The sequence below is a fragment of the Gadus morhua genome, chromosome 22, assembly GCF_902167405.1.
Source record: "Gadus morhua chromosome 22, gadMor3.0, whole genome shotgun sequence".
In the NCBI taxonomy this organism is placed as follows: Eukaryota; Metazoa; Chordata; class Actinopteri; order Gadiformes; family Gadidae; genus Gadus; species Gadus morhua.
Window position 1 is genome coordinate 12,327,624 of NC_044069.1, and position 11,246 is coordinate 12,338,869.

The window sequence follows — 11,246 nt, forward strand, 5'->3', positions numbered from 1 at the left end:
TTAAATAGTTGTTTGCTTATATATATATGATCAAAGGTAACCAGAAGTTAGTCTGCCAGGTGGGTTTCATTGGATGGGTCTGACTTAAAAATACAAAATAAAAACCTCTAGCAATCTGACTGGATACATAACATCCCAAAGAAAAGGAATTAAAGAAAACGTTATGCTGCTGTCTTTAATAGGAAAGCATTTCAGATAAGTGTGTTGAGTGAAACCATTGAGCATGTTAATATCCAAACGTATAGGTTAGAAAGAGACAGACGTTGCACCTTTAGGTGATACTATTTCAACCTCCGGTCCAGAAGGTGGCGCTACACAACATTCATATGGAACTATGACCCGCCAATAAAACCAGAACAAGATTAGGGGCTCGGTGTGGTCCTTCCTTTCCCTCGGAGTTGCCCGAGTTGACAGAGAGAAACAACGACAAGGGCAATTAACATTCTGTCCTGATCCCAAACGGTAGACATGGCTCCCGTGACACAGTTAAAAGAGGTGGTGGCTGACATGCAGGAGGGTATCCGGGCCATCCTGCTCGGCCCTCCCGGGGCTGGGAAAGGCACTCAGGTAAGAGACGGACCCTAAGCAGCTAGCTGAGTGGTGCGGCATGGCTGACAGTGGGCGCTCACTAGTTGGCATTACAGCTGCAGCACTACCTGTTGTTCCCGAAAGTCAACATACCTTTCAAGTTATAACTTGCATATAACCTTGTTGCATATAACATGTTGAAGCGTGGCAATTCAACCTTCTGTGCGAGAAGTCCAGAAAGTGTTTCTAACGTAACTTGGTTTTTAGTACAATGTTTGCAACGACTTTCTGATCCGGCTATATATATCAACTGTATACTCCACAATGTTTCCTCTTAAATAACATGTTTTGTCCAGTAACGAGTGTTCCCTGAATCACAAGTGGTTCTTTGTATCCTGTCCCACGTACCGTTGACAGCTAAATATTTGAACCCTCTCACCACTCCCTCCTCCTCCTACTACTCCCAGGCCCCTCGTCTGGCGGAGCAGTACTGCGTGTGTCACCTGGCCACTGGGGACATGCTGAGAGCCATGGTTGCATCAGGTACCGAGCTCGGCAAAAAGCTCAAGCAAACCATGGATTCTGGCAAACTGGTAAGGTTTACTATTCACGACCTTTGTGTCATGGGTGAGTCAGCTAGGTGTCACTACGGTTCTTCATAGCAAATGGGCGAAAAATAAACAAAATAAAAGGCAATAAACAAATGCCTGTCTTGGCAAGCTAGTAGACAAGCTATACTATAAGATCATTTGGGTTCCAGTGAAGAAACCTAGCCGCAAGCGAGGTCCAAGAGGCCGCATTACGGAACCTCTTCATCGTGATGCACTCTGTGGAGAGCCCCGTATATTATAATACAAGTCTGTATTGAACCTCTGTAATAGATTGGGTCATCCTCTTCGTATCCTTAATGCCATGGGCAATAGTCTAAAGGGATAACCCACTTCAGAAAACGTTGAAAAATTCAACTTTTCACACTTCTGGACAGGAAGTTTCTCATGCAAGACTAACATTTTTGTGAAACCAAAGGCGATTAAAAAGATAAAAGAGAATGACCCAAGCTGTCTGTAGAGGTGCAACATTGGTTAGTGCATTTGTCCTCTCACTTGCTAGTGGCTAGTATACACTTTATTATGATTGCTGAAAACGTCTCTTCTGGTTATTAGTTAGTAGTAATAGCAGTCCATCACTGCCCACCATTTCAGGTGAGTGACGAGATGGTGGTGGAACTCATTGAAAAGAACCTGGACACGCCCCCCTGTAAGAAGGGCTTCCTATTGGATGGTTTCCCCCGCACTGTCAAACAAGCAGAGATGGTGAGTGATTTTGTTTGGTCATTGACATTCCACCTTCCTTTGGATCGAACAGTCTAGCAAAGCTAACCTAAAGGATTAGGCCCGATATTGCTGTTTTGTTTAATATCTAATACCACCGATATTGTGAGATTTTACAAAATGCATTTTGGGTTTAGAATTCTAGGAAATAGGGCAGAGCTCCACGTGTCCGTAAACCGTGACACGTAACACGAAAAGAACGACACCTGTGTTCGCATAGTGTTCTGGGGAGAATGGCATATAACATATCATTTTACTTCCCTTTTCTCTCAATCTGGGATTTATTTCATTATCTGAGAAGTTTTACGAGTACATGAGCATAGTATGGCCCGAGTCAGAGCACTGGTATATGGGTACATCCCTAATGGTGTGTGTGTTCTCATGCCTTACGGTCTTCTGAACGTGATCCCACAGCTGGATGACCTGTTGGACCAGAGACACGAACAGCTGGACTCTGTTATTGAGTTTGCTGTGGACGACTCCCTGCTGGTGCGCCGGATCTGTGGGAGGTAGGAGTCACATCGAGTATAAACCCACTAACATGGGCCGGATCTGTGGGAGGTAGGAGTCACATCAAGTATAGACCCACATGGGCCGTTCGTCAGTCACTTAATCAATTCAGTGTCCACTTTTAACGGCAACCCTAAAACTGCTCACATTTCCGATCAAAAGTTATGTAATGGGTGACGTAGCAGTTTAATGGATTGATGATGAAGAGAAACTTATTTTAGGACATGTCGGCCAGCATGTAATCAATATTTTATTCAATATTGGAGCACGATAATGGGAAAGTACGGGCAGCAAAGTTACCAAGGATACATTCAGGAAGACAAGGGGTGAGCAAGATTCTTATAGGGAGACGTTTGCGTTGTGGGTAGGGAATATACAGGTAACAAAGGTTAGTGGGAGTGACCCTTGTGGAGAGTTTAGGATTGGCGGGAGAGGACAAGTTAAAAATGCAATACACTATGGGGGAAGTGGACAGCCAATGTCAGCCAATGATATAATGGAACTAATATTGCACATTACAAAAAGGCATCAACCATCACATTTTATTAATAACTCGGTCGGTTTTAAACCATCAGTGGATGGTTAATCTTTCTATCTTCCTGGGGGTTGGGGGGGCTTAGGGCTTCCAATGCAGAAGTGCTGCTTGAGGTGGAGGGACGGGCTCTGTGATGGCAGCGGCCTCAATGATCTCCTGAAAGAAAACATGACAAATAAGAAGGAATTATATGGCAGAACTAGGTTATATGGCCACATGTTATGTACAATATATAATACAGGCATGCAAACTAGTCACCTTTCGGCGAAATTCGCCGTTTTGAAGACAAAATTGACCACTTGTGTGATTCGTGGAGATCCGTTGAGAAAACATTTTGGGGGGGGGGTGGGGGGGGGGTCTGATGGCCAGCCATGGAGTCCTTGTAGCGCCTGCTAATACATTCTCAATGGAGAGGCGAGCGGACAGAGAGAAGGCGCAGCATTCTGTCAGGCGGCACGACAAGTGGGCGCACTCCTGTGGAACTGTCGCTTCCGTGCTCGTCGAACGCATGCGCTCGCATGCGTTCGAAGCCGCGCAGACATCCGACAGCGCGAGCGGAAAGTCGCCTACCATCTGAAACGGCCAAGCGTGAGCCCAGCGGAGCCTTTAAATGCCTCGTTTCCACCGAGCGTTTCCACCGCCGACAGTACCCTCATGGTAGGCCGGATGTCGATCGCCGCGGCAGCTACGTAAACATCCCGAAGGTGAACGACGAGAACTGATTCCGAAAACAAAAATAATAAAAATGGTCACGTAAATAAAACATACAAACGAACATAGCTTCGTCTCCCCGCGACCTTATATTATCTAAAACGTTCTCATCGATTCAGCCAATGAGAGTGCAATCGCGTTGCCATGGCAACACGAGGGTAAACAAATGATAAGGCACCACACAAGTTAAAGGTTGGGTAGGTGATTTGCGAAACGCCAGCAGATTTTGAAAATACACAACTCAAATGGTCCTACCCCCTCTCCTTCAACGCTGACTCTGACTCCACCCATTCCAAGTACCTGGACGCGCAATCATGCACGAGCGCGAACAGAGATGCGCGAGAGCGAGCCAGGCTAGCGTAGGTTTTCGTTTAACAACATGGCACTACATTCAGCTGTAAGTTGCACCCAGTACCGCGGGAAGTAGGAGTGCTGGGGGTGCTGCAACACCCCCTGGCCCTGTCTTATCACAGAAAACGATCATTTCTAAAAACTCCGGCCAAAGTGGAGATTTCTGAAAACGCCGGTTATGTGTTGTCGTGTCAACGGGGAGAAACGGGATTTTAGGTTCTGAAGCGTCACATTATGCACCAGGAAATGCTTAACGTCATGTGAGCGCCCGCTGTACCGTATTGGTCCGAATATAAACACAAACCCCATTGTAAGACGACCTATATTTGGAAAAAAGATTTGAAGACCAGATCCGTTTTTTATGAATAAATAAATTGTATTCATTGAAATAATATACGAAAATAAAAAGGCATCGAATAAAACACTGCATTGCCACTAAACAGTAGTGCAAATAGGCCGTACTGATGTGTACACCAAAGACTATTCCTGACACTCCTCTGCCCCGCTGTGTTCGCTCTGGCTGTGGTCGCTCCGAACTGTTTCGGCCCGTGGCAAAGCGAGTCATCCTCGCTGCTGTCCAAGGCATTTTGAGACGCAGCATTTATTTAATGCTCATATGACCTAGTGCTGAAAAAAGGTTATATGAAAAAGTGTGAGGGTAGCGGTGGTGCGCTAAACTTGTTCTGTGAGCAGCTGGATGTGAACGATCGATTTTCAACTGTCCGCGCATGCACTGGTGTAATTGAGCTGCGCTGCTATACATCTTTTTTTATCAATGTAACGAGTTGCGAGTCTAGTGCAGGCTGAGTTTTTTTTTTTCCCTGCACCCCCTGCTGAGAATACGTTCTCGCTGCAATGGTTGGACCAGATGTTATAAACATTAAACGGTCACATAAATCATTACTATTTTTAGAAAATGTATGTTTGTTTCATATAATTGTATTGGAAGTCCTGGTTTTCACTAGGGTTGCCGCGGTGTGGGCATTTTCACACCGAGTAATACACTCGTCTCCACACCGGTATTACCGAGTTTAAACGGTATAAACTTTGAAACTAGGTCAACCGCCACACAAGCATCGGTTTTTAGACCCTTCTCGTCCTTCAGTTGCCGCCAACGTTCGAAAGCAGCGCCTAGGATTATTCTTGATTTCAGTTTTTCTCTTTCAGCGTTTTTATTATCAATTACTCTCTGAAAAAGAGTTTTCCTTCTCTTTGCTGGTGGTGGTGGTGGTGGTGGGGATGGTGGCGTCTTGTCTGCCATGGAAATTGTCTTCTACTGCTAGGTCCAAATGTGGATTAACTAGTTCCAGTAGCTACCGCAGGATAACAACAAACAGGAGCTTGCTCTGGGTCACGAGCTCTGGGTCACGAGTACTGCACGAAGGGGTCGCGCGCGGGGCGCGGGGGAGGGGGAGTGCAGTACGACCGTTTGATTGACGTACTTACTGTCCAATGCAACTCGGTGGCAATGGAAATGATTGGCTGGAGTTTTTCGAGCCCTGCCCGTTCCACAGATGATTGACTTGTTTAATTTTCATGTCAGTACTTCTAACTCAGTGGCTGTAAGCGGGTTATGATAAGGATTTCAAGTAATTTTGCAAAAATGGCCAAAAAAGCAAATCACCTATACAACCTTTAAGTAACGATCGGTGTAGGCTTCAATATCATGCAAGCACCTTGGTTTTCTTTTTATTTTGTTCTACATCATAATTGCATGCTTTAATAAAGTATTGTCTTCTTTAATAGGTCCATGCTCCACCTCCTTGTTCGCCCAAGCTAACGTTTTACGCGACACGTCCATTGTCCAGAATAATACCTCGCGGTTTGTTTTTATCCCCATGTCACGCCCACTTTTGGCGGTGGAAACGCGAACCGTGCCGCAACTTTGCGAACCGAACCGAACGCACCCTCCGGTTGAAACGCGCCAAAAGAGAATTTTTCAGCGGGTCACCAGTTGTGTTGATACATACTAGTCGATATAGCCGAGAGAAGTCGCTCGAAAGCGGGCCCTTGAGACACTGGTCCAGACCAAGAAGAAAAATAAATAATGGCATACTCCTATTGCCCTGTCCTCCCACCTCTTTTTATTCTTCTCAATATTCTTTCTTAATTTTGTAATAAATTATGTACCTATTGGGGCTGCCCTTGCACATAATAAATTAATGCTTTGTTCGTAATTGTGCGCAGTCCTGTAATTTTTTATTAGCTTGTGACTAACCCTAATACATTAAAAAATGTAAAAGAAAACTCCCCGGAGTATAAACCTGGAACCCTATAGTGGGTCTGTGTTTTTCTCAGCTCACGCATCATTCTCACCTTTTTCACCCCGAGCCAGTTTGCATGCCTGATAATAACTGATATATTGATGGATAGATATTTCTACCAAAATAAATTTAAAAGAAATACACTGGTTTATAAAATAAAAACATGACATTGATCCACCATTCTCGAGGCTAATAAGCATTTTTAAAACCAACTATTGCATAACTTGGAAGGGGATTAAAGCTTATCTTCAAACTGGAGTCCCTTGAACATGGAACATATGGCCGGGCTGCAAAGCCCGCGGTCGGGCTGCCCGCGGAGCCCCCGGCGTGAGTCCACTCCGGGGGATCTGCTCCTGGACTTTTGGTGGTTGTGCTTGTTATAAAGAAAATGCCTATATAACATTCAAATGGTATAATGATAATGCAGTGGTCATCATCATTTATTTAATGATTATTAACATAGAAAACACTATGATCCCTAAAGACCTGCCATTATTTCACAATTCAGAAGGTATTTCATTCCATGTGGTTGTCTGACTTTTGACCTCTCTCTTGACCTCATCTTCCCAGACTGATTCATCAACCAAGTGGCCGCTCCTACCACGAGGAGTTCAACCCCCCTAAAGAGACCATGAAGGATGATGTAAGTCAGCCTCCTACCTCACCGCAACAATGGGAGTGACGTTCTCGCTTCTCACTCAGTAATGAAATGCCCTGAACCATGGGGATTTAAAAACCTTTCTCTGCAATTTGAGAAGTGCAAGAGAACCCTTCCCACCTGGTTCCAGCATCCTGGGCGCATTCACACTAGGCCATCTGCACCTTCCCAAAGTCAGTTTGACACCTCTGCGTCCCTAAAGTCTTGATCGTTTGGCTAGTGTGAGCACGCCAACCCTACTCAGGTACAGTTTAATTCCGTGGCCTGAGCACACTTGGGAGATGTGTGCTCAGGCCACGGTACAGATGCTAATGAGCCGAAACGTGCACACGCAGGGCTACGCAACCTGAGCTGGATGTCGCATTTGTTTAATGCGACTGCATCATCTTCTCTCACATGATCAGCAGCTCGCGGATTTCACTTTCTCTTCAGTTAGAACTGCTCATGATCATATCGCTGTGTTGTCTCTGTGGAGACAGCGCAGCAACACCTCTACCCAAGTCCCCCCCCTGGAACCCCGGAGCAGTCGCATTTACAACAGAATGAAACCCAATAAACCGCCAATGTGTGCACGGTCTGGGAGGGTAAATCGGGGTTCTAGCTCGAGCAGGCAATTTACCTCTGCGAGTGTAAACGCGCAGACCTTGCCGTGGAAAAAGGATTGCATTAAACAGCTTATTTGGCAGTGTAAAAACGCTCAGTGAGAGAGGGCTGTATCTGAACAGAACGGCTCAAAATAAGCAACAAAGTCAGTAAAGTGTCAATTGTGTTCTCCATTGTTGTTCTACAAAGCAGCGGAAGCTTGGTGATGACGTATTACGACGTGATGACGTATGTACAAGAGGCAACCGTACTCGGGCCCAGTTGAGATTGCCTAGTGTGAGCACAGGCCAGCGGCACAGCAGAGGGGGGGGGGGGGGGGCAATCGTACTGGAGTAAGGTACAGGTGTCAATCGGACTTTGGCACGGTGCAGATGGCCCGGTGTGAGTGCGCCCTCAATGAGACTTTCGTTGGGGATATAATGTTTTCACAAGGTGTTATAGGCTTGGTCTTCCATTTTAATACGTGCCTTGTTTATTGTCCAGCGGAGAGTTACTAAGGCAAGTACTATACTGGTCATGCAGGTTATGAGGAGCTCCACTTGTGTGTGAAGACGAGTGAAGACGTCCACCCCTCTTTCCCGATAACGTGTCCACGCATCTTTCCCAATAATGTGTAACGGTTTTAATGACACAATGATGAAAATTTGCGAAGAGTTGTGTCACTTCTCCTTTCTTTTTTAATACGGAATGGAATTGTGGTTTAACATGCAGTGAATTACTTATTTTTCATGCGTCATCATCACTGCATGTCCTCCTCTGTCGATTGTACTGGTGGATATTGCTGTCTTTTGACTCTCAGACGTCCAAAAACCCTGCCCGCTTTACATCCCGCTCATTTTCCAGCATTGGGCCTTCACTAATGCATCGAGGAACCCAATGCCTCGACCAAGACGGGCTCGCTAGTGGTGTCGAGTTTTATTTGTACAGACTGCAAACAAAACCCTCTGTCGAGGCACACACGGTGCTGCATTGCATTTGAAGGCGGAAGATTGTATTCTCCTTCTCCATTCTCTGTAGTTTCATCCCTTCTTTCCGTCACAACACTGTTCATCCATTCTCTCTCCCTCCTTCACGTTCCCTCGTCATCGTCATGTCCAACCCGCCACGACGTCTCTCACACGGTAACGCCGCTGCTCCCCGTCTCCCAGGTCACCGGCGAGCCCCTGATGAAGCGCAGCGACGACAACGAGAAGGCACTGCACTCGCGCCTGGAGTCCTACCACCGCCAGACTGTGCCGCTCGTCAACTACTACAGCGCCCGTGGCCTGCACACCGCCGTGGACGCCGCCAAGAGCCCCAGCGTGGTCTTCGCCTCCATCCTCGCCGCCTTCTCCGCCGCCACGGAAGCCCCCGTCCGCGCCTCCGCCTGTAAAGACCACGTGTTCTTCGTCTAAAGAGCCCCATCTCCTCCTCTTCCTCCTCCTCACGTTCATGGCACACCACACTCCTTTCTCTCTCCTCCCTTTTGTGTCTCGGGTTTCAAGGTTACGTGGGCACCTGAGGCACCTAGTGGACCGCAGGGTAATCATTGAGCAATGGATGTGTCCTCATTCATTTCGGATTATGGGGCGTGACCGAGGCACTGCTCCTCAATATTCTGGTAGAGTTGGACAGATACTCTTATGTCCTCTTTTGGTATATTTGCGTCAAGTGTGCTGCAGTCCTTCTACCCCTTAACATTGCAGCCTTTGATATAAACACCTCATTTTGGCTGAAATCTTGACGATTACATTAAACTCTTTGTGGCCATCTGCCCACTCTTGTTAGTGGCCAGAATAGACGAGAATAAGGATCAAATATTATTCACTTGACACAGCTTGCTCCAAGCTCTTATTATCCTGTGGTTTTTTGTTATCCCTCTTTTCTCCTATTTCCTTTTACTCTCCTTCCTCCGTTTTATCGCTATCCAACGTAATCTGATCTTTTGGTTTTTCTCCATCTAATTGGCATTTAGCTGTCCTCTGTCTTCTGTCACACTACGTCAATGTGGGGCACATGACTCCTGATCCAGTGTGTTTTTCCTTCCCCAACCACGTCTTCACTCCCTCAGACTGTGTGAACTAACCTTTGGACATCATATTTTGCCGATACTACCTGATGGTTCTTTTGGCATAGTTATGGGCTAATGATAGCGTTTTACGATTATGATTGTACACACTTCAGCTTGGCGCTGTGTGCTTAAGAGAGTTACTGCTGCATTGCTGTGAAGTAGTTAGACAACACCCTTGGTGTTAGTTTCCAGCACAGTGAGGTCATGTTCTCCTGGGCAGCACAGGCTGGTTCCACGCACTATTTGCAAGTGTTTTTTTTTTTTTGTTTGTTCAAGGACACCTATCTTGAGCTAGATTATCTAAAATAGGTTTCTGCTTTGGGAGGTGTTTCTTTAAATATGTTCTAGTAAAACAATAGGGTTACCCTAGAGAATAATTTATCTATTTATATATATGTTATTGTTTTAAGGTCGGTTTAACCTGCTGGAATACTATTGATTGACAGAAGTCCCATGTTGCTGCCCTTACACCAGGTTACCATTACAGTTGGTAGACATGCACTCTTTGTGACTGAATTAAACTATTGGGCGTTCTCTCCGCTGAACAGGATGTGACAATAGCAAACGGTCTGGTCTGACTTCCGAGAATGTTGGTCTTTGGTACTCTTTAGAGATTTGGACCCCAGAATGCACTTCTGTTATTGGTTGTGCCGGACTTGTGATTAAACCCAGGGAGATCCATGATTGGTTGACCCACAGACTTGAAACAAAATGGCCACATGTAAGACAAAGATATGCGGGCCAAAAGTCTTTGTTGTGGCGAACCCTGCTGTGTTCTATGTGCGTTTCCCTCTTCTGTTTCTCAGTGATTTCTCCCTCTTGTCCTTCGGCGGCGGTCTATTGGTTGAAATCTTTGCACTGCCTTGGTTCTGGGGGTTGTTCTTGACTGCTGAATGTTTTGATGTAAGCATGATGTAGAGGTGGCCAAGGAAACTTTTGTTTTTACTGCCTGCTTTCCTTTTTGTATAAGTTAAGTTAAAGTTGGTGTACTGGTATATTTTATGTTCAATAGTCTGTAGCTGAATGTACTTGTAATAGCGAGCGAAACCTGGATAAGCCTTGATCTGATATATATGCTAGCAGCGTACTTGCACTTAACTGTGTTTTTATGATTTTATTAATACACAAGCAGACTCGACTCCCCTCCCCTCAGTCGGCTAGCCCCGGGCTATCCCCAAGAAATGGACATGACTGAACTGATTTACAGTTCACCATCTGGCTGATTGTTGTTTTTACTGCACTATAAATTCCCTGTGATTGAAAACATCTTCCAATTTTCTCTCCATCCCTCTCTGCCCCCACCTCCCTTTCCTTCTCCACAGCTGGGTGAAGAGTCCGCTTTTCCATTCCAAACCTGGCAAAAGAGGGGCTACAAAAGCATGGGTGGGTGGACACAGTACAATGGTTGGATGTTATGAGGGGAGCTAGGCAGCAGAGGCCAGCAGTGTCAATGCAACAAAGCCTTTTTACTGTCGAGTTGATTGATATTCACCCAAGTGCTACTCTACCACCATGCTATCGTATGGCTGTCTATAATTGTTGTCTGTCAACTCAGGACAAGATACTCAAAATCATGTAATCCAATTGTTGATTCAACCTCTGTAATAAATCCGTTTTTCCTCAATTGGTTTCAAATAATTGATTTGTTCTACCACTTCGTTTGGTTAACTTTTTTTTTTTTTGGTTGAACCAAATTTCATCGCTT

General features: G+C 45.6%; 1 protein-coding gene across 3 annotated transcripts; it reads left to right on the plus strand.

Annotated features, from left to right (window-relative positions):
• Window positions 1–321: 321 nt before the first annotated feature.
• ak2 (adenylate kinase 2) lies at window positions 322–11,165 on the plus strand. Of its 3 annotated transcripts, XM_030346770.1 has the most exons (7): window positions 322–567; window positions 996–1,121; window positions 1,731–1,841; window positions 2,274–2,368; window positions 6,801–6,873; window positions 8,640–8,859; window positions 10,864–11,165. In XM_030346770.1, exons 1-7 carry the CDS (start codon window positions 469–471, stop codon window positions 10,869–10,871), a joined length of 732 nt encoding a protein of 243 aa, XP_030202630.1. In that variant the 5' UTR covers window positions 322–468; the 3' UTR covers window positions 10,872–11,165. The 3 variants fall into 3 exon arrangements, with proteins under 3 accessions (XP_030202630.1, XP_030202631.1, XP_030202629.1); XM_030346771.1 differs by lacking the exon at window positions 8,640–8,859; XM_030346769.1 differs by lacking the exon at window positions 10,864–11,165 and having other exon boundaries at window positions 8,640–8,900.
• The last annotated feature ends 81 nt before the right edge of the window (window positions 11,166–11,246 follow it).

Excerpts from the sequence above, each read along its gene's own strand:
- ak2 (XM_030346769.1), top strand. The coding sequence starts at position 469 with ATGGCTCCCGTGACACAGTTAAAAGAGGTGGTGGCTGACATGCAGGAG. Across the intron at positions 1,842-2,273 it reads CTGTCAAACAAGCAGAGATG|CTGGATGACCTGTTGGACCA; the intron begins GTGAGTGATTTT and ends GTGATCCCACAG. Across the intron at positions 2,369-6,800 it reads GTGCGCCGGATCTGTGGGAG|ACTGATTCATCAACCAAGTG; the intron begins GTAGGAGTCACA and ends TCATCTTCCCAG.